Below are 24,111 nucleotides of genomic sequence, written 5' to 3'. Positions count from 1 at the left end.
TGGTGAAGATGAGGTGTTGGGGGCCGGGGAAACGGAAGTCTTGGAGGAGGTGGAGGGCGTGGGTGGTGTCTCGAACGTATGTGGGGAGTTCCTGGACTAGGGGGGATAGGACAGTGTCGAGGTAGGTAGAGATGAGTTCAGTGGGGCAGGAGCATGCTGAGACAATGGGTCGGCCAGGGTGGTCAGGCTTGTGGATCTTGGGAAGGAGGTAGAACCGGGCAGTGCGGGGTTCCCGGACTATGAGGTTGGAAGCTGTGGGTGGGAGATCTCCTGAGGTGATGAGGTTCTGTATGGTCTGGGAGATGATGGTTTGGTGATGGGGGGTGGGGTCATGGTCAAGGGGGCGGTAGGAAGAGGTGTCCTCGAGTTGGCGTTTGGCTTCAGCGATGTAGAGGTCAGTGCGCCAGACTACCACTGCGCCCCCTTTGTCCGCTGGCTTGATGGTGAGGTCAGGATTGGAGCAGAGGGATTGGAGGGCTGCGCGTTGTGAGGGTGAGAGGTTGGAGTGGGGGAGGGGGGTTGACAGGTTGAGGCGGTTAATGTCCCGGCGGCAGTTGGAAATGAAGAGGTCGAGGGCAGGTAATAGGCCAGCGCGGGGTGTCCAGGTGGATGCAGTGTGTTGGAGGTGGGCGAAGGGGTCCTCGGAAGGTGGGCGGGAGTCCTGATTGTGAAAGTAAGCTCGGAGGCGGAGGCGACGGAAGAATTGTTCGATGTCACGGCGTGTATTAAATTCATTGATGCGTGGACGGACGGGGACAAAGGTGAGTCCTTTGCTGAGGACTGATCGTTCGTCCTCAGTGAGGGGGAGGTCTGGGGGGGATGGTGAAAACTCGGCAGGGCTGGGAGCTGGGATCTGGTGTGGGTATAGAGCTGGGAGTGGGGTCGGAGCCAGTACCTGGAGTGGGTGTGATGGTGGGGGGAATGGGGGTAGAGTCATGAGCAGGGATAGTGTTCCCCTCGGGGCTCTGGGGGGTGGGGATAGTGACAGTGGGGTCTGTGGGGGGCGTGTCAGCAGAATGCAGGTGAGTGGCGCTAGTGGGGGCGGAAGTGGTGGCAGACACGGCAGTAGGGGTGGTGGAAGTCACTGAGCGTGTGGCATCAGCGATGATGTGAGGGGCGGAAGTGGCTGTGGGAGTGGCCATGATGGGGGCAGAAGTGACATCATCAATCAGCGTGGGGGTGGTAGCTGCATCAGCCGCATGGCTAATGGTGTTTCCGAGGCCAGGGGAATCTTCTGGAATGTTCAAGGAGCGCTGGTTATGGAGCTGGGTAGATAAAAGTTTGTTGTACTTACAGTTTTTGATGTTTGAGATGGAATTGAAATACTGTTTGTTGAGAGTATGAATTCTCCTGAGGATGTAGTACAGAGAGGGTCCTTTGCAATTCTGAGAGAGTGTGGCCCTCAGCTGAGGCAGGGCTGACTGTAGAGAGGTTAGGTACCGGCGCATTGCTGCAAGCGTGGAGCGGAGGATCTTGATGGAGAACTGTTGCTGGTGTTTTTGAATCTGTAATCTGTACTGTTTGTCCTGTTCGGGTCCGAACTCTGCTGGTTTAAAGGTGGTCCGGAGTCCGTGTGGGGTGAGTTGGTTACGGAGACAGGCACTGAGGAAGCAAATGTGGCTGTGATACCGAGTTTGTTTCAGGACAATCTATCCAAACTCCACAGCCACCAAAGTCTTAACTGGGGACATTACCCACAGTTTGAAAAACACTATGTAAATCGCTCCAGGGTCTCTGAATTCCTCTAACCCTGTTGATTTCACCATTTAAAGTAGCTCCATAATTAGTGCCATAGTTGCTGGGGCCTACAGTCTGGCATCTTCTCCTTAAACCTCTGTACCTCTCGATCCGCCTTAAGGTATTCCTTAAAACCTATGGCTTTGAGCAATATTTGGATCATCTGTTCCTATTATCTCCCTTTGGTGTCAAGTCATGTTTGTAAATCACTGCCGTGAAGCACCTTGGGACATTATACTGTGTTAAAAGTGTGGTCTAAATGCATGTTAATTGCTGGCAACATCTACCAACAGTAGGAATTTGTGTTTAATCAAGGTCCATAGGATGGGAGCTCTTCTTATACTGTGCCAGATCAAACTGGGGCAGCACTTTTCCATCTTCTCACATGCTTACACTACAACTACCAGGTCTCCCTGACTCCTGACCGCCAATCCATCAGTACCTTGTTACAAACTTCACAGGTCTGACCAATTGGCTGCCAGACTGGTGGATTATAACACAAAACTCTTTTTAAAAGCCTCTTGAATCAAAACTTTCATGGTGATCCCAAACCTTCAGGAGATTAAGAGATGGGAAACTGGAATCTCTGACTATTCTTGGTTCAGAAGAGAGGCTGTTAACAGTTGATTATGTGTGAATGTCTGAGACTATAAGAACAGTGCTCTCTAGCACTTTGTGTGTGGTATGTCTCATTTGATTGTGTTTGGGGAACATTGGATTTACAAGACCAGATCAGAGCAGTGCCTATTAATGTCACCTCCCCATTCATCACTAATACAAGAACAATAGGGTTCATCGTCAATGGTAACAATCAATCTCTGTCGATGAGTTTAGCTCAAACCTGACATGAAGTGAAATCAAACTTTGGGAACTAAAGATCTAAAGTCTCTCCTGTACATGGGAAGAGATAATTTCCTGATAAATCAAGAGTGACTTGGAGTTTTCACGTTGGGAATGTGGAATTTCTGTACAATCTCCTCTTGCCCATCTACTCACTGTGACATTGGAATTCATCCTTTGTTGCCTTGCCCTCCCTAGAAGGGGTTTGCGGACCTGACGATTAGTTTCTCAGCAGGTTGGTTCTCGGAGACAAATCTTTCATTGCCGAGTGTCTTTGGTGACCCCATGGAGTTTTTTAAAAGTTCAGGGTAATTTTCAATGTACATCAGTGAGACTTAAATGATTGGAATATTAATATCGATGTGTTTGAATTTTGATTGCTCCCACAGGTTCACTGGGTCCTGATGGTCTGCCTGGTTTAGACGGGTTAAAAGGAAACAAAGGCTTCCCAGGATCCCCAGGTACAGTCTCTCAATTTTTCTCTAATTAATCACTACATGGTACAGATAACAGGAGTTCATGAATTCTCATGGCACCAAATAAATTCTGTGAATGTCCATGCCGTTGTCACCTTAAGGCTTAATTAATGCAACACACTCCTGTTTGGTCTCCCAGAGCCTACCTACTGTCAATGTGAGGCCATTCAAAACTACTGAGTGTGTTTTTCATCACAAAAACTCCTCTTCAACTAACACGCACTGTGATCATTGGCCTGTGTTGGCTCTGAGTTAAGCACTTCCTTAAGGTTGGTTTCAATTCCCTCCATGGTTTCACCACTTCCTCTCTCTCTCTCTCTCTCTTGAGCCCTCCAGTCCATGAGCCCTCTGCAATCCTCCCTTTCTGGTGTCTTGAGCATCCTCGATTTTAATCGTTCCACCATACTTTTCATTGCTCTGGAAGTCTCTTGCTAAAACTCTCCATTTCTCCTGTAGGACACCTTGTAAAACTGAATAACCCTTTGATCAAGTTCATACCTCATTGTGTGGCTCCTGGTAAAATTTTATCTTATTAAAAACCTGTGGGAAACAATTTGAGATATTTTGCAACTTTAAAAGCTCTTTATGAGCTGTTTTTTGGTTGAAAACCTTTTATGTGGTCGATATTGCTTCAGGCTCCTGAAGTGGAGCTTCTCAAAACTCCTGCCTTGCACTTTACTGCCCACCCCTGGGACCTCAGGTCATTGCAAATGCAAGCTGTGAAATTCAGTTCCTTAATAGCGGCATCACCAAAACCCAAACCTCTCAGCTGGTCAAATGCCTGCCACAACCAACAGGGGAATAGGGTTGGAGACCTCAGATTACAACAGGATCTGGACCAGATGGGCCAATGGGCAGAGAAGTGGCAGATGGAGTTTAATTCAGATAAATGCGAGGTGCTGCATTTTGGGAAAGCAAATCTTAGCAGGACTTATGCACTTAATGGTAAGGTCCTAGGGAGTGTTGCTGAACAAACAGACCTTGGAGTGCAGGTTCATAGCTCCTAGAAATTGGAGTCGCAGGTAGATGGGATAGTGAAGAAGGTGTTTGGTATGCTTTCCTTTATTGGTCAGAGTATTGAGTACAGACAGTAGTTGGGAGGTCATGTTGTGGCTGTACAGGACATTGGTTATGCCACTGTTGGAATATTGCATGCAATTCTGGTCTCCTTCCTATCGGAAAGATTGTGTGAAACTTGAAAGGGTTCAGAAAAGATTTACAAGGCTGTTGCCAGGGTTGGAGGATTTGAGCTATAGGGAGAGACTGAACAGGCTGGGGCTGTTTTCCCTGGAGCTTCAGAGGCTGAGGGGTGACGTTATAGAGGTTTACAAAATTATGAGGGGCATGGAAAGTCTTGTCCCTGGGGTGGGGGAGTCCAGATCTAGAGGGCATAGGTTTAGGGTGAGAGGGAAAGATATAAAAGAGACCAAAGGGGCAACTTTTTCACGCAGAGGGTGGAACGTGTATGGAATGAGCTACCAGAGGATGGGGTGGAGGCTGGTACAATTGCAACATTTAAAAGTCATTTGGATGGGTATATGAATAGGAAGGGTTTGGAGGGATATGGGCCGGATGCTGGCAGGTGGGACTAGATTGGGTTAGGATAGCTGGTCAGCATGGACAGGTTGGACTGAAGAGTCTGTTTACATGCTGTACATCTCTATGACTCAATTAGGTCAAAATTGATGAGTGGAGGTTAGAGGCTGGAATTAGCTGCCATTGCGTATTCGCTGGAGAGACCCCCAGCCTGAGGTACATTCTGGGTGTCCTGGAGCTGGGTGGGATGGGTGCACAAATATGCAGGGTAGGCTTTTCCTCTTAACTAGGAAAAAGTAAGGACTGCAAATGCTGCAGGTCAGAGTTGAGAGCGTGGTGCTGGAAAAGCACAGCCAGTCAGGCAGCGTCCGAGGAGCAGGAGAATCGACATTTTGAGTGTAAGCTCCTCATTGGGAATCATCTTCCTGATAAGGAGCTCACGCTCAAAATGTCGATTCTACACACAGGATGCTGCCTGACCGGCTGTGCTTTTCCAGCATCACACTCTCGACTCATCCTCTTAACCTCCCTCCCCCGCCATGGGAGAAAGCATTTTGGGAATAATGTTGCTGCTTTTCTCTAGTTTAACACTTAGAAAACATTTAGAAATGTTAATCCCAGGCCAAATGAACACTCACTTGGACAAATGTGGAATAATGAAGAAAAGCCAGCAGAAATTTGTTAAACACCAGTTGTGTTTAACCAAATATGCCACACTGTCACTCAGTGGTTAGCACTGCTGCCTCACAGTGCCAGGGACATGGGTTCGATTCCACCCTCAGGCAACTATCTGTGTTTAATTTGCACGTTCTCTCTGTGTCTGCGTGGGATTCGTCCGGATGCTCTAGTTTCTTCCCACAGTCCAAAGATGTGCAGGTTAAGTGGACTGGCCATGATAAATTGCCTGTAGTGTCTACAGGTGTGCAAGGTATGTGGACTATCCTTGGGAAATGCGGGATTATGGGGGGGGGGGGGAGCGGTTCTGGGTGGGATGCTCTACATACAGTTGATATGGACTCAATGGGCTGAATGGCCTACTTCCACACTTAGAACTCCAATCATTGTATGAAATTGTGTGTGTTTTTTTTAACAAGGTAACAGAAAGTGTGGATGAGAGTCACGAGATAGATGTGGTACACACAGACCTCTATGATTGTGGAATGTGGGATAAGATTTTTTACATTTAGTTAAACAAGTAACCAAAATTCAGTTCAGTGTCAATACTGCACTCCTTCAGTACAGCACTGACGTATTAACCTGAGCTAATGGCTAAAGCTGAAATCTACATTGTTCTAACTCTGAAGGTAGCACTGCAAATGTGACAAGTTGACAATGAACATCAAACAATGATTGGAGTGTGTAATATTGTTCTTTCATGAACAGGTCTAAACGCGAGAGGAACTCCAGGTCAAACTGGTCACCAGGGTGAGAAAGGGGAGAGAGGGATACCCAGTACCAAACCAGGGGAACTCGGGCTGCCAGGGGGAGTTGGTGCCAGAGGTGATGTCGGTAAGTGTTGGTTAAAACCGTTTATGTGTTGAATGATCGAAAGACTCTTCACACCAACCCTCCTGCTCATTCCTATCACAGATGCCATGTAAAACTGTTTGATGAGTTCTGATGCTAACACTGAATGAATCCTCTGCAGACACTTACTATGGATTTATCATTTACTTCAGGTGAACCAGGTCTTGTTGGCTCAATGGGACCTCCTGGTGATCCAGGGCCCCTGATCCCATCAAACAAACCAGGAAAAGCAGGTGATCCAGGGCCAAAAGGATATGACGGTCCACAAGGTAAGTTAGATCCCTGACTGACCGTGATGAGTTAGGATTCTAACCAGGTCACCACACAAGATCAGAATGTGCTCTGATTGGTCAGAATGCTTCATTGAAACATAAAATCCCTACAGTGTGGAAACAGGCCCTTCAGCCCAACGAGTCCACACTGACCCTCTGAAGAGCAACCCACCCAGACCCACTCCCCTACCCCACTATCTCACATTTACCCCTAACTAATACACCTAACCTACACATCTCTGAACACTAGGGGCAATTTAGCATGGCCAATCCACCTAACCTGCAATCTTTGGACTGTGGGAGGAAACCGGAGCACCCGGAGGAAACCCACACAGACACGGGGAGAATGTGCAAACTCCACACAGACAGTCGCCTGAGGTGGGAATCGAACCTGGGTCCCTGGCGCTGTGAGGCAGCAGTGCTAACCACTGAGCCACCATGCCACCCTTACAGTGAATGTTTTGAGACTGTAGAGACAAACCATGGATTATGAATCATAGAACTATCAACATTTACTAACATTAGAGTGAGTGCCAAATGTTTGTGTTGAAAACTCAGGCACTGCTGGCAGAGAGTTTGAGTCAATGAGAGGCCGCATGGCTGAGGTAGCAAAGATGTTTAATTTTGTCCTGGGCTTTCTTGCAGGCTACCCTGGTCAACCAGGTCCCTTTGGCAGGTTGGGACAACCTGGAAACAAAGGTGAGATAGGGAATCCAGGTGCATCTGGCTTCGTAGGATCACCAGGGATCCCCGGTGAGAAGGGAGCTTCTGGTCTTCCAGGTATCAATGGCATCCCTGGAAATAAAGGCAAGTCTGACATCTCTTACAAAATATAAAAAGTAGATTGCTCTTTCGTGGGAGATTGTATCAAACTAATTGTTACATAACATCATTATTAAAACACAGGGAAATTGAATGTTTGCAAGGCAATGGATTTGATTGGATTGGTTCATATGACCACATTGCTCACCTGTTAATGTCCTGACTGTTTTCATTTACAATACCATCAATAAATCTGAATATTGAACATGTTGCATAATGGTTTACAAATACAATTCCCTTCCTATAGTCTTCTACAGATTAGCCATGTTCATAGGGAACTCTGGGTCAGAGACATGGCTCTGTATTGCTAATTCTCCTCCCATGCTCCCCAATTCATGTTCCTCACTAAGAGTCTGAGATGGATCAGTTTCCCCTCTGGTATCACAACAAACCTGGTGTTGTCGTAAATCCTTGGGCAGTATTTAATGCACTGCCATCAATGGTGAGGATCCTTAAAATTCTTGGGTAGGCCTCCAGCTGCCTGATCTCCCACCTCCAACCCATCCATTTAGGGAATCATGGAGGCCAATGGGAAGGGAGCACCCACTGGGTTCCTCTGCTATGGCATCAGGTGGCAGAGACATGTTTCGGCACCTCTGTCACTGACCCTGTGTCCAGATTTAGAAACCCCCCTGCCTTCACCTCGACCTCTCAAATGCCTGGTGTCCCTTCCCCATTGCAAGACCCTGGGCTTAGAGTTCTGGTCCTTAGATCAGTAAATGATTTTACTCCCTCCATGTGGCACTGTAAATATTTTCTAATCAACTTCTTCAGAGGTGTTTTGTTTGCAAGGGTTCCACTGGATTGGTTGGTAGCACCCCATTGGTCACCTGTTAATGTCCTGACTATATTCCATTCCAATACCTTCAATAAATCTGAATATTGAACATGTAGCATAATGGTTTACAAACACAATTCCCTTTCTCCTTCCCAAATCCAGTTTCTCCCCCTCCTACAGTCTTCCACAGATTAGCCACATTCATGGGAAATCCATGGTGTGGACTTGAACTCACACCACTCTCTATAGAGGTAAGGACACTACCACCCGTGCCAGAAGGGCGCTCTACTGCTGATCAATGAATTTGAGGAATGGAGGTCTCATATCTAGTAAACCAGAGTTAATGTGTTACATGATAACAGATACATTCACCATCATCAAGAAAATCCATCTATAGTGATTATAATGAGCTCAGCCTGACAGACCTCATAGAATATGAGTTCCCATACTGGGGCTGTTTACCTGGTCCAATCAGGGAGTCCTGGCTGACAGATATAAAAAGGAGTGTCAGTGATTCTGTTCACTGAAAGTTGGCTCTTAGGGAGCTGGATCAGTGTCATGTACTGTTCACATGTAAATTAAAGGTGATCCGGTGATGGGATACCAGCCTCTGTGGAGTTATTGCACCATTACATTGAGGTTCTATATTATCCTCAAAGTATGTGTAACTTATTTTTAAAATATATGTATGTTGAAAGGTCAACGAGGTGACCAGGGTGTAATGGGTTACCCTGGGAAAGCTGGACCACAAGGAGACCCTGGAGTTCCCGGACAGAAAGGTTCAGTGGGTCTCGCTGGTAAGTGAAGCCTTTTCTCTCTCTGATCTGCACAGTGCCGGCCCCATGTGGCACAGCTAGTACCGACGTTTGCTAATAAACAAGATAGACCGCCCCCCCTGCACCAATCACGTGTGTGCGTACAGTTAATTCTTCTACAACGCGATGGTTATGTTCTTGAGCAGCCCTGTGTTATAGAAAAATCACTCTTTAGAAACAGCGCTTAAAGTGTTGGTGCTGCAATCGCATTACAGCCAACATGTGTTTTAAAACTTCACGCTTTAGAAACAGCGTCCTCGGTTCGTCAATCATGTGAATTTTCGTTGACAAAACGCGTATTATAGCAAAATGGCCTGTACTTGAGGGGACTGTCCCAAATCTGTCAGACTGCCTTAGAATATGGCAGGACCCATAGCAGGATGGGTACTCATCCAAACTGAGCAGGTTCCATTTTGATTCCTACCCTGATAATCCGCCCCTCACTAGGAATCTGGGATCAGTCAATCATCCTTTACTTCTCTCAATGGTCATCTCTACGGCAATATCTCTTCGTGACAGAATCAGAACTTTCTGACTCTGCGCTGCATATTGATTTTTTTTTCCCCCATTTTTGACATTTCCGGGAAAATCCAATGTATGCTGAGGATGATGGTGGGGAGATTCTGGAGGGAGGTCTGGTGAACCTTCACAAAATATTTACACATGAAAACATTATCACAAACTCCAGCCATTCAGCCCAAGGATGGTAAACCAGGCAATACTTCACCTCTTGGTAAAACAGGGCCGAATGGCCTTGATTTGTTCCTGCTATCCTTTCCCAACAAGTTTCAGATTTCCAAATCCCAACCTGGCATCATATGGTTTCAGTTGTTTAATGTCCAGCTCCTTAAGGAAGATGCAACTTTCAGGCACTGTGGAAGTCTGATAGAACAGACATTTCAAGACTTCCAGAAGACATTTGAAAAAGTTCCACATGAAAGACCATGTGTTGCACCCAAACATTGTGAGGATTCAGACTAAATCTTGGGAATGCCCACTAACCTAGACAAAGCGTAGAAAACTCCGAATCAATCCGAATGGGTGGAAATGCGGAGAGCCTCAGTGTTGGATTGGTGTTGGTTATAATACACATCACACTCAGGGCAATGTAGTCAGATTCTGCAGATGCACCAGATTGGGAGAGCGTGTGGTCTGGGGGCAGAAATCTCAGTGTATGTTAAAAGTGCTCTGTGTTTGCTAATTCTCTCTTTGGTTTGAATGGGTTGCAGGTTTGTTGGGATTGCCTGGCCCACAGGGACCAGCTCCTTCTCCTCAACCATTCACTGCACCGCGGGGAGCTGATGGCACCCCAGGAAATCCTGGGCGGCATGGATTTCCAGGGGACCCAGGTCCAAAGGGGGTTCCTGGGGATGAAGGTGAGAGTGCAAACATCTGTTTAGTTTCATTCTTCCACAGGCAATTGAGAGAACACATGGTATTGTCTGGAGCAGTGCAATTGGAATAGTAGAAAGACACCTCATCCTGTATTATCCTGCCTGACAACATTGTGTGAGCACTTTCACACACGTACATGCACGTATACACACGTATAGACATGTACACATGGACATGGAGTCATAGAGATCTACAGCATGAAAACAGATCCTTCAGTCCAACTCATCCATGCCGACCAGATATCCTAAATTAATGTAGCCCTGTTTTCCAGCACTTGGCCCATTTTCCTCTAAACCCTTGCTATTCATATACCCATCCAGATGCCTTTTATATATTGTAATTGGATCACCTGTGCACATGCAAGAACACACATACACGTGTACACACACATTTACACATGTATACACATGTACATGTGCACACAGGCGTACGCCTAAGTACATACACACATGTATGCACATGTACACACACTCACGTACACATATATACACACACAATGTACATGCACACACGCAAATATACATGTACACACACGCATGCGCATGCACAAGCACGCACACACACACACACACACACACACACACACATATTCAAGGAGATAAGCCACTAACACCTTCTTCGAAGGAACTAGGAATGAGAGAAAAAACGATCACTCTGTTGTTGCCATTTGTGGGATCTTGCTGTGCACAAATTGGCCATGTCCTTGTGTTACAAGAATGCACTCCCTTGTAAATGTACTGTAAATGGCTGTGAAAAAAAAACAGAGATCCCAGTGTGGTGGAGGTGCTATAGAACGACCAGTTTTTTTCTCGTTTTCACATCAAACCTTAATTCCAGACAAGCTGGAGAAGACCAAGTGTGAGAACAAATGCTGCTCATGTTGAACCTTGTTGTGAGACTGATTCTGGGCCTGAGAGTCTGTTTAAATCTCTCTGGCTGTGTGTTGTGTTTCTCTGCACAGGTCTGAAGGGCCCTCCGGGTAAACCAGGAATCCCTGGGCTCACTGGCTCCCCAGGAAGAATAGGCCCCAGAGGTGAAGCAGGTCCAGTCGGACAACAAGGATCTTTGGGATTTAAAGGTACAAGGCCTTTGTCTGTAGCACACCCTGAGTGAGGGAAGGGGGATGGAGGTTAGGGAGATCAGAGATCCAACCTGTGTGACAAGGCAATGCCATCCAGTCTCACACCCACCCAGGTCACAGCATCACTAAAGAAATGTTCAAAAGCACCCATCTCTCCCTGACCTCAAAACCCTTTCCCACCGTGCTCTCATTCTCAAAGACCCAAATGCTGAAAATGTGAAAACTACATAAATCACGCTGGAATTTCTCAGCTGTGTCTGTAGAGAGTGAGAAGGAGTTGACCCTTTCAGGTCAGTGACCTTCCATCAAAATGGAAGTGGAGGGGTTAATGTATTCACTGTTCAGCCACTTGGCTGTGCAGCACCTCGAAGGATGTAGGACCCCAGGCTTATTCCTGGTAACCATGGTGCTCTGAGAAAACAGCACATGCACAGTAACAACATTCTACAGGGAGCTACTGCTGGAACAGTGAGTGTGTGTCTGTGTGAGTGCATGAGAGAGAAGGAGTGCAAATGTGTGTCTGTGTGTGAGAGAGAGTGTCTCTCTCTATGTGTGATTGTATGAGAGAAGAAGTGAGTCTATTTGCGTGTGTCCTTGTGTGTGTGAGGGAGACTGTGTGTCTGTATATGCATGTGTGTGAGAGAACGAGTGCAAGTGTGTGTCTGTTTATGTGTGAGAGAGACCGTGTGTGTGTGTGTGAGAGGATTGCGAGCGTCTGTCTGTGTGTATGTGTGTGAGAAAGAGAGGGGGGGAGTGCAAGTATGTATGTGTGAGAGAGAGAGGAATGTGAGTGTATGTGTGTGAGACAGACTGTGTGTCTGTGTGTAAGTGTGGGTATTTGAGAGAAAGTGTGCTTGTATGTGTCTGTGAGAGAGAGAGTGTGTGTGTGTGTGCGTGCGTGCGCGTGTGGGTGGTTATGAAGTGAGCTTTGGAGATGGAGGGTGATGAGAAAATCACAAAGAAGATTGTGTGATTGTGAGAGAGAGAGTTGATTTACATCCTCTCCTTAAAACATCCCGTCACCGGTCCAAATATAATTGTTTTAGTCATATTTTATCTGCATTGAACGGTAGATCCTGACCTTTTGTTTTGTTCTGTAGGTGTCCCTGGCACCCAAGGGGTACGCGGGATGGAGGGTATGCCAGGCCGAAGTGTCAGTGTTGGATACCTCTTGGTTAAACACAGTCAGTCGCAGGAAATCCCACCGTGTCCACTTGGAATGAACAAACTCTGGGATGGATACAGTCTGTTATTTGTGGAAGGACAAGAAAAAGCTCACAATCAGGATCTGGGTGGGTTATAAAATAATAATGTCAGACTTAGGAACATTGATCCCTGTTTTCACATCGTTTCACCCCTCTCTTGTACAGGCTTACGAATGAGAAACGGGACTACAATAACCACATTTCAGCTACAGTTTAAATTTACCATGGTCTTTATAATTTTTACAATTCTATGGGGAGGTTTGAAGTCCTCATCCTCGCTCAGAATGTGGTTTTATTAAAATCCTTGTGAACAGACAGAAGTTTGATTTAGCTTCTTAGAATTAACATTAAATGTGCCTAAGTACTGACACTCACTCACTTCAACGCTCCATCGGGACTGACACTCCCTCACTGCATTGATACTCTCTCCGTATTGATTCTAACAATAAACTGCTCCTTCAACATGTTCCCTGTAACTATATCGCTATCTCTGGATTGCTCCCCCCTCACTTACAGTTCAACACTCAGTACTACAGTGGGGGAGTGTTGGTCTGCTTTCTGTGCTGAACTCTCTGCAATGGGATTTGAACTCAGGACCAGACTTGAGGACTGGTATATTACTGCTGAGCCAAGCGTGTCCATTATTTGATTGGGATAGGAACACAATTATGTTCTGAATGTGTCAGAGCTCAGTTGTGAGAATGGAAGTTGGAGAAAGCGAATGTCGGGGATTGTCAGTGTACTAGTGGATGTGGTAAATGTGATAGCAGGTTTTGCTCAGTACATTCATTCTGACTGTTTCACTCTCCAGGGCTGGCTGGATCGTGCATGCCAAGGTTCAGTACAATACCCTTTGTGTACTGTAATATCAATAATGTTTGCTACTTTGCAAGCCGAAATGACAAGTCTTATTGGTTGTCTACCAACGCTCCGATTCCAATGATGCCTGTGGCTGATGCCGAAATCAAACAGTACATCAGCCGGTGCTCAGTGTGTGAGGCTCCCTCTCTGGCAGTCGCTGTTCACAGCCAGGACATCACAATTCCAATGTGCCCCACTGGGTGGCGCAGTCTGTGGATTGGTTACTCTTTTCTAATGGTAAGATTTTACATAACTTCAATGTGCCACATAGCTCCGATGTTTGGGACGGGCAGTGTTGACCCATTAATTTTACAGCACGTTTGGTTCATTATATCCATCCTGGCTGTTTGAAAGAGCTAAGTGTGAGGCGCTGCATTTTGGAAAGGCAAATCAGGACAAGACTTGTAGAGAGTCATAGAGATGTACAGCATGGAAGCAGACCCTTCGGTCCAACTCATCTATGCCAATCACATATCCTAACCTAATCTATTGGCCGGCATTTGGCCCATATTCCTCTAAACCCTTCCTAATCATATAACCATCCAGCTGCCTTTTAAATGTTAAAAATGACACAACACCAGGTTATAGTCCAACAGGTTTATTTGGAAGCACTAGCTTTCGGAGCACTGCTCCATCATCAGGTAGTTGTGATGACCACCACCTGATGAAGGAGCGTCGCTCCGAAAGCTAGTGCTTCCAAATAAACCTGTTGGACTATAACCTGGTGTTGTGTCATTTTTAACTTTGTCCACCCCAGTCCAACACCGGCATCTCCAAATCATTTTAAATGTTGTAATTGTACCAGCCCCCACCACTTTCTCTGGCAGGCATTCCATACACACACCACCCTCTGGGTGAAAAATTTCCCCTTTAGATCCCTTTTATATCTTTCCCCTCTCACCCTAAACATATGCCCTCTAGTTCTGGACTCCCCCCAGAGGAAAGGGAGAGAAAAAAGATATAAAAGGGACCTAAGGGGCAACGTTTTCATGGAGAGGGTGGTGCGTGGATGGAAAGAGCTGCCAGAGGAAGTGGTGGAGATTGATAGAACATTTAAATGACACTGCTTAAAAGATGGGTATATGAATAGGAAGGGTTTAGAGGGCTATGGGCCAAATGCTGGCAAATGGGACTAGATCAGTTTTGAATATCCGGTTGCCATGGAAGAGTCAGACCAAAGGGTCTGTTTCCATGCTGTACATCTCTATGACCCTAGATCCACAGCCTCTGCTCTTCCCCATGGTCCTGTAAATTAATTACCTATCGAAATACCATTTAACTTTGCTAGTACCACCCTTTCAGCCACTGCATTCTCAACTGAGATAAGAAAATTGCTTTTACCCTCTGGTTCAAATCATCTTGTATGTGTGACCATCCTGTCACCAGAAGCACGTTTTTATTCCTGGCTTTATCAAAGACTTTATAATTTTAAGCAGATTGTCAAATCCCCCTTGACCTTCTCCGCACTAAGGAGAACAGTTCCAGCTTTGAGTGTCCGCATGTAAGTCCCTCAGCTCTGGACCCAGTCTCGGGCATCTCCTCTGTTCCCGCTTCAGTGCTCCAGGTCGTATTTCCCAGCTTTGGCCACTTGGAACAAGAAATGTAATACATTTACAGATGGCAGCCAGAGCTGGGGTCACCTAGAATGAGCCGTAGGTGAGCTGGTATTCAGCTTACTCAATTGCAGACTGCATTTCGTCAACGGGAAGAGATCCTTACACGAAAGGAGCTGATTATTAACTACTGGAGGTGGCTATTTTCTGTGACATTATTAGTCTATGATGGATGTTAACGAATATTCTGTACTTTCCCTTCCAGCACACGGCTGCAGGCAGTGAAGGTGGTGGTCAGTCCTTGGTGTCACCAGGCAGCTGCCTGGAGGATTTCCGAACCACTCCTTTTGTGGAATGCAATGGTGCCCGCGGCACGTGCCATTACTTCGCCAACAAGCACAGTTTCTGGCTATCGACTGTTGACCCCAGCCAGCAGTTTAAGGAGCAGCCTGTACCTGACACTCTGAAGGCAGGACAGCTTCTAACCCGAGTCGGGCGGTGCCAAGTCTGCATGAAGAATTTATAACAAACACCACCCCCTGCAATAAATAATCAATCACTCGCACCCTCAGGAATCCAAGGGTAAAGGCAACAATGTTATGGACAGGAAAAAAACTGGCAATCCAAGTTAAATTGCGCTGTCTTTGAACTAGGAACCTCAAACACAGATAATATCTGACAAGCCCATTACATAAATTGCCCATTGGAGAGACCCTGGCAAGCACATTTAAATTCATTAATGCACCAAATCCAGCTTATTCTCTTTCAGGCTTAGCACTAAAACAAAAACTAATATAATGCAACTTGAGGTTCACCAGCCAAGCCCTGCTCACAGAAGTGCAGGGATGAGAAATTTCTGCCCTTTGGCAGAATTCCACCTTCTTCATGTAGGTCTGCCCCTGAAGAACTTTTCCCATTCTGGCCCAGGAAAAAAAATGTCCCTCAGCTCCTACCTCTTTAATCTGCAACCAATCGGACTCATTTGCTGGGACTGGGGAAGGGTCGAGGCTACACTTATGCAGCTGCCACTCCTGTGTGCAAACAGCCTTCCGACACTGGGGTATCTGGCTGGTACTGCCTGCACTGCAGGAGACTGTCACCAAGGCCGAAGGGCTGGGATTCAGAAGTAGAGTGGAAAGAACAGACTGCACGTTAGGATCGAGGCTGTGGCTGGGTGGAGGAGTGGGACAAGAATGTAAGGACCTTGCAGAACAACAGTTGAACTTGTGCTGTGACTCTATTGAGCTGTCTGTAAGGTGGAAGTAATGTGTGTCTTATGATGTCTCATAGCTACAGCAAGCCAGGAGGCTGGTTAATATAGTAGTGCATTTCTATCTCAAACATCCCCCTTTAGACACAAAGAGAATTCTACGTATTATCATTTATATAACTGATAACTGACTCTGCGCAACTATTCTCATACATTAGCGGTTCATTATTCTCATTAGGCCTTGCACATTTCAGCCAGTCTTTGTATCATGTCAATCCCTTTGTAGTATTTGTTCATCTGGGTCCTGTTCCTTCTCTGGGGAATGTGGTCCTATTGTTACTTGTTGTTGCAGTATTTGTTGTTCTGTTTCTGGTGCTGAAGGTTGGTCTGTATGGATGGTGTGGGTGATCTGATTGGCTGCCTGCAGTATCGGAACAGCTTCTCCAGTGGTGCCTGTGCTTGCAATGGTGTTGTGGGGCACTCACATCCGTCACATCTGTTGCTCTACACAGATGCCCAGCTGCCAATTTGGTCAACTTGTTGAACACTGAAAGTTTGGACACTGAAGGTTTGGCAGTTTTGTAAAAATGAAATATGGCTTTTCGCAATATCCCTTTGATTTTGTCACTTCAATCTTCTTCTGGTTTCAGTAGCTTTTATTTTTAAATTGGAAAAGTAGCTTGGGTTCAGCCCGAGTATTTCTACTAGATTTCTTTCCATGCCTTCTATCGGTATGCATCTCCGCTCTGTGCCCAATGTTTTTATGAATCCGATGGGAATTTTCACTGCTGCCTCAGCCTTTCCATTTGACCAGGGGTTAATGATCCAGATGATATATAGTGTTAAATTTCCTAATCCTTTATGAAATGACAGAATTCTTGACTCAAACTGATGGCCATTGTCACTCTTCACAATGTTTGAAATGGTGGTGAATGTGCACACGATGCTCATTCCTGATGAAGGGCTCATACCCGAAACGTCCATTCTCCTGCTCCTCAGATGCTGCCTGACCTGCTGTGCTTTTCCAGCACTACAGTCTCGACTCTGATCTCCAGCATCTGCAGTCCTCACTTTTATACAATGTTTGAAATGCCCTGACAACCAAGTGTACTATTAGGCATTGACAGTCTCATGGTGCTCACAGGAGGTAGACTAGCTGACTTCAAAAGTAGCCAGAATAAGAGTCTACAGTGACATGATAATAGATCCTGGGAGACTGATGACATCTACTTGCAGCTTCACCTGGGAACTTCTAGGTCATCAACAATTTCCCAGCTTGCTTAGCTTGGTACTCATCAGTCAGCACAGTGGCTGATGTAGCCCTTGATTTCATTGCTTCTGTTCAGGCAGCAGAGCCCTTTGCTTATCTTCCTCAGACTCAAATTCCTTGGTAGCTTGCATGGATTTGCTTTAGCATCTCTCCTTTCATTTTCCTTAGCTATAATGATTCTATTTCCTTTGTACAATAGTCTGGAAATTCATTTCTCTATTCCCAGTTCTTGTGACCACAGTGGTGTTCTCTGTGTGTTTGGGCCATCCTTCCATCATTTACATGTCACAACATTTGGTGAGTTACATCTTGTTGGGTAGTTTGCTTGATTTGAGTGAGGCACCATTGGATTCAATTTCAAATTCAATTGATGACTTCCAGAACAAGTTGAGTTGGATCTGGAAGATTTCACAATGTATAACATCCTCTACATCTTTATAGGGAATGCAGCTCAGAAAACATGTTGGAGATTTACACTTGTTTCCCTTACTTTTATATCTTCATATTCAGAATAAGTCTTTGCAGATGTTTGCAACAGATAGTAATGACTTAAGGAAAGTGGTTTGTGCTCAAACTAGACTGTCACATTGTCGATTGAGGTACATATTGATGAAAGTGTGCATAAGCAACAACAATGGCCAGGTATGGTTTCTTAATCAAAGTGTAGGGTCATTTCATTTCATTTGTGTTAACAGACTAAATGCAGTGCAACCAGTTGTTCCTGTTGTGTCGAGGTGTTCCTATTCCTGTCTTGCTGGCATCACACGATGGGGTGACTTCACTATTTACATCATTGTATTTCAGCATTGGCATTGCCATCACTCATTATTTGATTCTAGTGAATGCTGCTTCTTACTCTGTGCCCAACCAGCATCTATGAAACTGAGTCAGCATGGGCAGTTCCTAAGTAGTTTACAAATCCAAAGGAAGAAACTGCACAACGTGTGGATCACTTCATCCCTGCTACAACTATCTGGGATCCAGGTGAAGATCTTTGCTGACAGTTCACAACCTTTGTGTTTGATTTTGGGCATTTTTTTTTTGGGAAGCAATTTTTTTTCTCTAGTTCACCTTCAGGTTCATCTGGTGGACTCTGCCAAACAGTCACAGTGGCTTCTTCAATTGTATCTTGGCAACCAATAAACTAACAGATCATTGATGTGATTTCCACGGTGGGAATATTCACAAACAACAATCTAATGCCAAGTAGCACATGCAACCATCTATCTCTCCCAAATACCACCCAGAACATAGTTAAAAAGCTTTAATGGCTACACCTTTCTTTTCCAGCTCTTAATTTCTGGCTTTCCAGTTAATCTTGGAGACACTGAATTAGTTTTATACTGCCATTAACTCTGTGATAATATTCTTGTAGAATACATCTGAAAACTAGAATCTTCAGTTGATAATGCTCCTGTGGCCATCTGTGTCTGCTTATGTGCTTTCAATATGATTTAGCTTCTTGCAGTGAGAATATTGCTATCCCCATGTTGGATATGCCTTTGTGTTACCCTTTTGTCCATGAATCCTTTGGCCCGCAATGTCTATCAACATAATGCAAGGCCTTTTTGCTATGAACATGCTCTAACTGCTGATTTACAACCTCAGTGCTTCTGTAAGTGTTGATCCCTTTCCTTCGGGTAAATTTATCCTCTCTCAATAGACATGCTCTCACTGCAGGATATTTTTTGCCAAGTAGAATCTTGTCTTCTATTAGGTTATCTTTTAAATACACAGTCACAGTATCCTGTAAGCTACATTATTGCAGTTTCCTACCAAACAATAGCTTGTTTTATAACTTGGACTCATAAATTAAACATATATTGTTTGTAAGTTACATTCATTTGGGAACTCAAAGCATGCCTTAGAGACCTTCAAAATTGGTCTTCCACCCCTCCAGTTCTTTGGAGAAATTTTGGCTGATCAACAAATTGAAACTTTTTTCTTGAACAACTCACAAAGCCCTCAGTGGCAAATGTGTAGCTACTCAGTGCTGTTCTGGCTTGTTAATTAAATCTGTCAAAATCACTTTACCATTGAGTTGGCAGTTTTTCTACTCGTAGTTTCATGTCACTTTGACTGGCCCCGGAAAGGAAAGTCCGTAGCCATCGTTTCTTCCCCAGTAATTCAGTGACAGCCGTCTGCTTCTTTGTTCCTGTTTAGAGCTTTCAGCAATTCTGAAACATTCCTGTGTTCCAATTTCAGTAGTAGTGCTTCTACACAGTTCTCCATCATAGTCAGAGCTCATAATATATTATCAGAGGTGGGCTGTAAGTGTCTTTATTGGAGCTAGCTGTCAGATGGGAGAGTGCCTCGTGGTAGCACTCACATGATTACAGCAAGGCCTGTTTTTATACAGCATTGCATTTCCATACCAAATGAGAAGTAGGAATGGGACAGAGGCCTGGGATTCACACAGGGTGAGGGCGGGGCAGGCAAGAATTTGGTTGAGGGCTCAGCTGGGATACCGAGGTAGGTCATTAACAGGACTGAGGCCTGACAGCTAAGATGCAGGAGGGGACAATGAGACATGTGGTCCAGGAGGGCCCAAGGCCACCTCCCTCCCGTGATCAGTCACTATTTCGTAAAGGTTCAGGATGGGAATCTGAACTATTTCCCCTTTACCCATCATCATTATTGCTGCCTTTCCACTGCAGTCTGTACTGGGGAGAGGGGTGTTAAAATATCCACGTTTGTGGGCTGGTGGGGGGAGGAGGAGAAGGGGGTTGGGAAAGAGGAGGGGCTTCACAGGTATCTGTCACCATGGAATGTGGAGAGTTTGGCTGAAACCTACAGGAGCACGTAAAATAAGAACACCTCTGCAAGTTGCTTTAAAACACTGACTTTCATATTTAATCTTGTGTACTATAGTATAAGTTGATCTCTAATATGCAAACTTCAATAATAATATACCAGCTGTTACTACACTGCTTTATTGCTGTTTTGTTTTTGCTGGAGTTATGGGTCATATTAATTTTCATTCCTTTATAAATACATTCGCTTACAGAAGGCTAGCCTTTGTCAGCTATTCCTCATTGCCCCTGCACAGGTAGTTAGTTAAAAGGGGTCACAGTGGAACATAGTTGCAAAGCACTGTGGTCATTCTGTTTTGCTTCACCAGAGATAATCCAGCAAAGGTCTATGGTCTTTATCTTGTATTAGACATAAAAACTGCAATGAATACTGAAACAGTGATACAAATTCATTGGCAAATTCTTGACCTCAATTACCGTCAAGACAAAAGGGGTTACTCGCTTTAAAACAAATAATTCCACCCATTTGAAGCAGTCTTCAAGCATTTACACTTCACTACAGATCATTGCTAGAACTATGTTATCCCTTGTCACAAAAGGACTTCAGACATATGTATGAGTTGGGAGCAGGGGTAAGGACGCACAGCCCCTCAAATCATGTTTGGCCATTTATGTCATTGATAACCTTTCACCTCCTTAATTAAACACAAGACCATAAGAAATACGAACACATGAGTATCTAAATATATTTGTAGCCTTCTTCTGTCCTCATCACAACTTGCTTTCTGACCTAGCTTTGTATCAACAGCAAATCAACAATAGTGTGTTCAGTCCTTTAATACAAGTTATTTACATAAAATTAGTACAAGTTGCATTCCCCAGGGGCACACCACTCATTACACCTTGCCAAAAAGAACTATTGATGCCTACTTTCTCTTTCATGTTAAGAGCCCAGAGTCTGCCTTTCTTTCCCTGACTTCAGCAATTCCCTTCCACGTCCACCTCTACCTCCTCCCTCTCTGCGGTCTCCCCGACCTTTTTGTCCTTGGTCACTTGGCCTTTGGAATCATCAATGGTGACTTAGTGGGTGATAATCTCATCTCAGAGCCAAGGGGCTCAGGTTCAAGTCTCAGGTAAAACCCTTTCATTCAGGCAGACACTCCCAGTACGGTATACCGAAGAAGTGCCACACTGTCAGAGGAGCCATCTTTCAGATGAGGGGTTAAAGCGAGACCATTTTTGCCCTCTCTAGTGAATGGAAAAGAACCAGTGGCTCTATTTGGAAGAACGGCACACTATTTATCCTGTGGTCTGAAACAATATTAAATGCTTCAATGCACACTTTTGGAAAAGAAAGTCAGATCAGTATCACACTGCAGTTTGTGGATTTGTTGCTGTGCATAAATCAGTTGTATCGACTGCATTACAACAGTGACAACACTTAAGAATTCCTTAATAGGATGTTAATCATTTTGAAACATCCTGAGGAAAATGGAAAGGTGCCACAGAAATGTAAGTATTTTTGTCCATCTAGGCTTGGTTTCAGACCAGCTAGGCATTGAGAAACGTTTACAGGCAAGACTCCACAACAGGAGCACAAGGTTTACCTTATTTCCCCCACGCCCTCAGTGAATATTTCATCTTCTGAAATTGCTTGACTACTAAAGAACACCTTAGCTCAAATCATTATTTTAAGGATTCCATATTCCACATGAAAGCTAAATATTTAAAGGTTGTATTAAAATAGTTAAACATTTACTTCATTATCAATAAATACTCAAATTCTTTGAAAGTGAGTCTTTTCAAATCAATCTACTGGGAGAAAGTGAGGACTGTAGATGCTGGAGATCAGAGCTTAAAAATGTGTTGCTGGAAAAGCGCAGCAGGTCAGGCAGCATCAAAGGAACAGGAGAATCGACGTTTTGGGCATAAGCCCTTCCACCTGGACACCCCGTGCTGGCCTCTTACCCGTCCTTGATCTCTTCATAGCCAACTGCTGCCACGACATTGACCGCCTCGACCTGTCCACGCCTCTCACCCACTCCAATCTTACCCTCGCAACGTGCAGCCCTCCACTTCCTCCGCTCCAACCCCAACCTCACCATCAAACCGGCAGACAAGGGAGGCGCGGTGGTAGTTTGGTGCACCGATCTTTATATTGCTGAGGCTAAACGCCAGCTCGCGGACACCTCCTCCTACTGCCCCCTTGACCATGACCCCACCTCCCACCACCAAACCATCATCTCCCAGACCATCCATAACCTCGTCACCTCAGAGTAGCTCCCATCCACCGCCTCCAACCTCATAGTCCCACAACCCTGCACAGCCCAAAATCCACAAACCTGACTGCCCCAGCCGACCCATTGTCTCAGCCTGCTCCTGCCCCACCGAACTCATCTCTGCATACCTTGACATGGTCCTGTCCCCCTTAGTCCAAGAACTCCCCACCATTCCTGAAGAAGGGCTTATGCCCGAAACGTCGATTCTCCTGTTCCTTTGGTGCTGCCTGACCTGCTGTGCTTTTCCAGCAACACATTTTTAAAATCAATCTACTGCCAGAGGTTCGAATGAGACATTAAACTGAGGGCTTGCCTGCTAGGTCTGGAGATGTAGAAGAACGCGTGGAGCTATTTAAAGAGATGAAAGTGGTTCTCATTGCTACTTCCTTGACTAATATCTTAAAATACATTAAATTTACTATCTACAAGATCTTTGCTTGTGCAAATTGGTTTCACAACAGAAAACTTGAAAATTACGGTTATGCATACGCTATGTACAGATAAAATAAAAATGGTGCTATACAAATGCATATTCTTTCCCAGGGTTCCTTTCATATAACCTGCAGTTTGTACATTAATATTGCGGTTTCCTTGCTGCTTTAATGTTACATATCTTCCCACTAATTTATGAATGTTATAATTAACATTGCTGTCAAGTTAGCAGCAGACAGCAATATGTAACACTGGTGGTTAAAAGGATAATCAGATAAATAAAAGGTGCTAAAAGTACACACAGGGTGTGGAATGAGACTGAACTTGAGACAGAAGAATGGAATGAATATAATGTTAGGCATCAGCAAAGAAAGAAATTAAACACTTAACTAAGGCACATAAGTTTTAATGAAAAGTTAGCCTTGTCAAAACAGCAATACCTGTAAATACCATCATTTTTGTCATTCTATTGTACGGCAGATGGAAGTTCTCAAATTAATGTAATTATCCAAATTAAAAGTATTTTACTTTTTATACTTCCTTCACTTATTTATTAAATTCTGGTGATATTTTTCTCCTGCAGCGCCACCACTGGAACAAATGGCAGAATTATGGAATGACCGGTTTACTTGGACAATTGCAATTTTAATAGTCGTGTTTAGCTACAAAGTGCGTTTCTTCAATGTGAATTGGCTTTAACATAGAGTCATAGCGATGTACAGCATGGAAACAGACCCTTCAGTCCAACCTGTCCATGCCGACCAGATATCCCAACCCAATCTAGTCCCACCTGCCAGCACCCGTCCCATATCCCTCCAAACCCTTCCTATTCATATACCTATCCAAATGTCTCTTAAATGTTGCAATTGTACCAGCCTCCACCACATCCTCTGACAGCTCATTCCATACACTTACCACACTCTGCGTGAAAAGGTTGCCCCTTTGGTATCTTTTATATCTTTCCTCTCTCACCCTAAACCTATGCCCTCTAGTTCTGGACTCCCCCACCCCAGGGAAAAGACTTTGTCTATTTATCCTATCCATGCCCCTCATAATTTTGTAAACCTCGATAAAGGTCACCCCTCAGCCTCCGACGATTCCAGGGAAAACAGCCCCAGCCTGTTCAGCGTCTCCCTGTATCTCAAATCCTCCAACCCTGGCAACATCCTTGTAAATCTTTTCTGAACCCTTTCAAGTTTCACAACACCTTTCCAATAGGAAGGAGACCAGAATTGCATGCAATATTCCAACAGTGGCCTAACCAATGTC

General features: G+C 45.0%; 1 protein-coding gene across 1 annotated transcript in view; it reads left to right on the top strand.

The window, feature by feature from the left end:
- LOC122550471 (uncharacterized) overlaps positions 1–23,376 on the top strand; it is a 256,060-nt gene extending 232,684 nt beyond the window's left edge. The window contains exons 39-48 of the mRNA XM_087987905.1: positions 2,967–3,038; positions 5,973–6,098; positions 6,269–6,385; positions 7,034–7,195; positions 8,687–8,785; positions 10,033–10,179; positions 11,160–11,276; positions 12,380–12,571; positions 13,296–13,582; positions 15,164–23,376. Of these exons, the coding sequence (XP_087844031.1) occupies positions 2,967–3,038; positions 5,973–6,098; positions 6,269–6,385; positions 7,034–7,195; positions 8,687–8,785; positions 10,033–10,179; positions 11,160–11,276; positions 12,380–12,571; positions 13,296–13,582; positions 15,164–15,424 (1,580 nt within the window). The 3' untranslated portion in view covers positions 15,425–23,376. The remainder of the gene's footprint in view (positions 1–2,966; positions 3,039–5,972; positions 6,099–6,268; positions 6,386–7,033; positions 7,196–8,686; positions 8,786–10,032; positions 10,180–11,159; positions 11,277–12,379; positions 12,572–13,295; positions 13,583–15,163) is intronic.
- Positions 23,377–24,111: the final 735 nt, after the last annotated feature.

The sequence above is a fragment of the Chiloscyllium plagiosum genome, unplaced genomic scaffold (assembly GCF_037043375.1).
Source record: "Chiloscyllium plagiosum isolate Xiang-an unplaced genomic scaffold, Cpla_swu_hap1 HiC_scaffold_6, whole genome shotgun sequence".
Taxonomy (NCBI): Eukaryota; Metazoa; Chordata; class Chondrichthyes; order Orectolobiformes; family Hemiscylliidae; genus Chiloscyllium; species Chiloscyllium plagiosum.
This window is presented reverse-complemented; position numbering and strand designations above follow the sequence as displayed.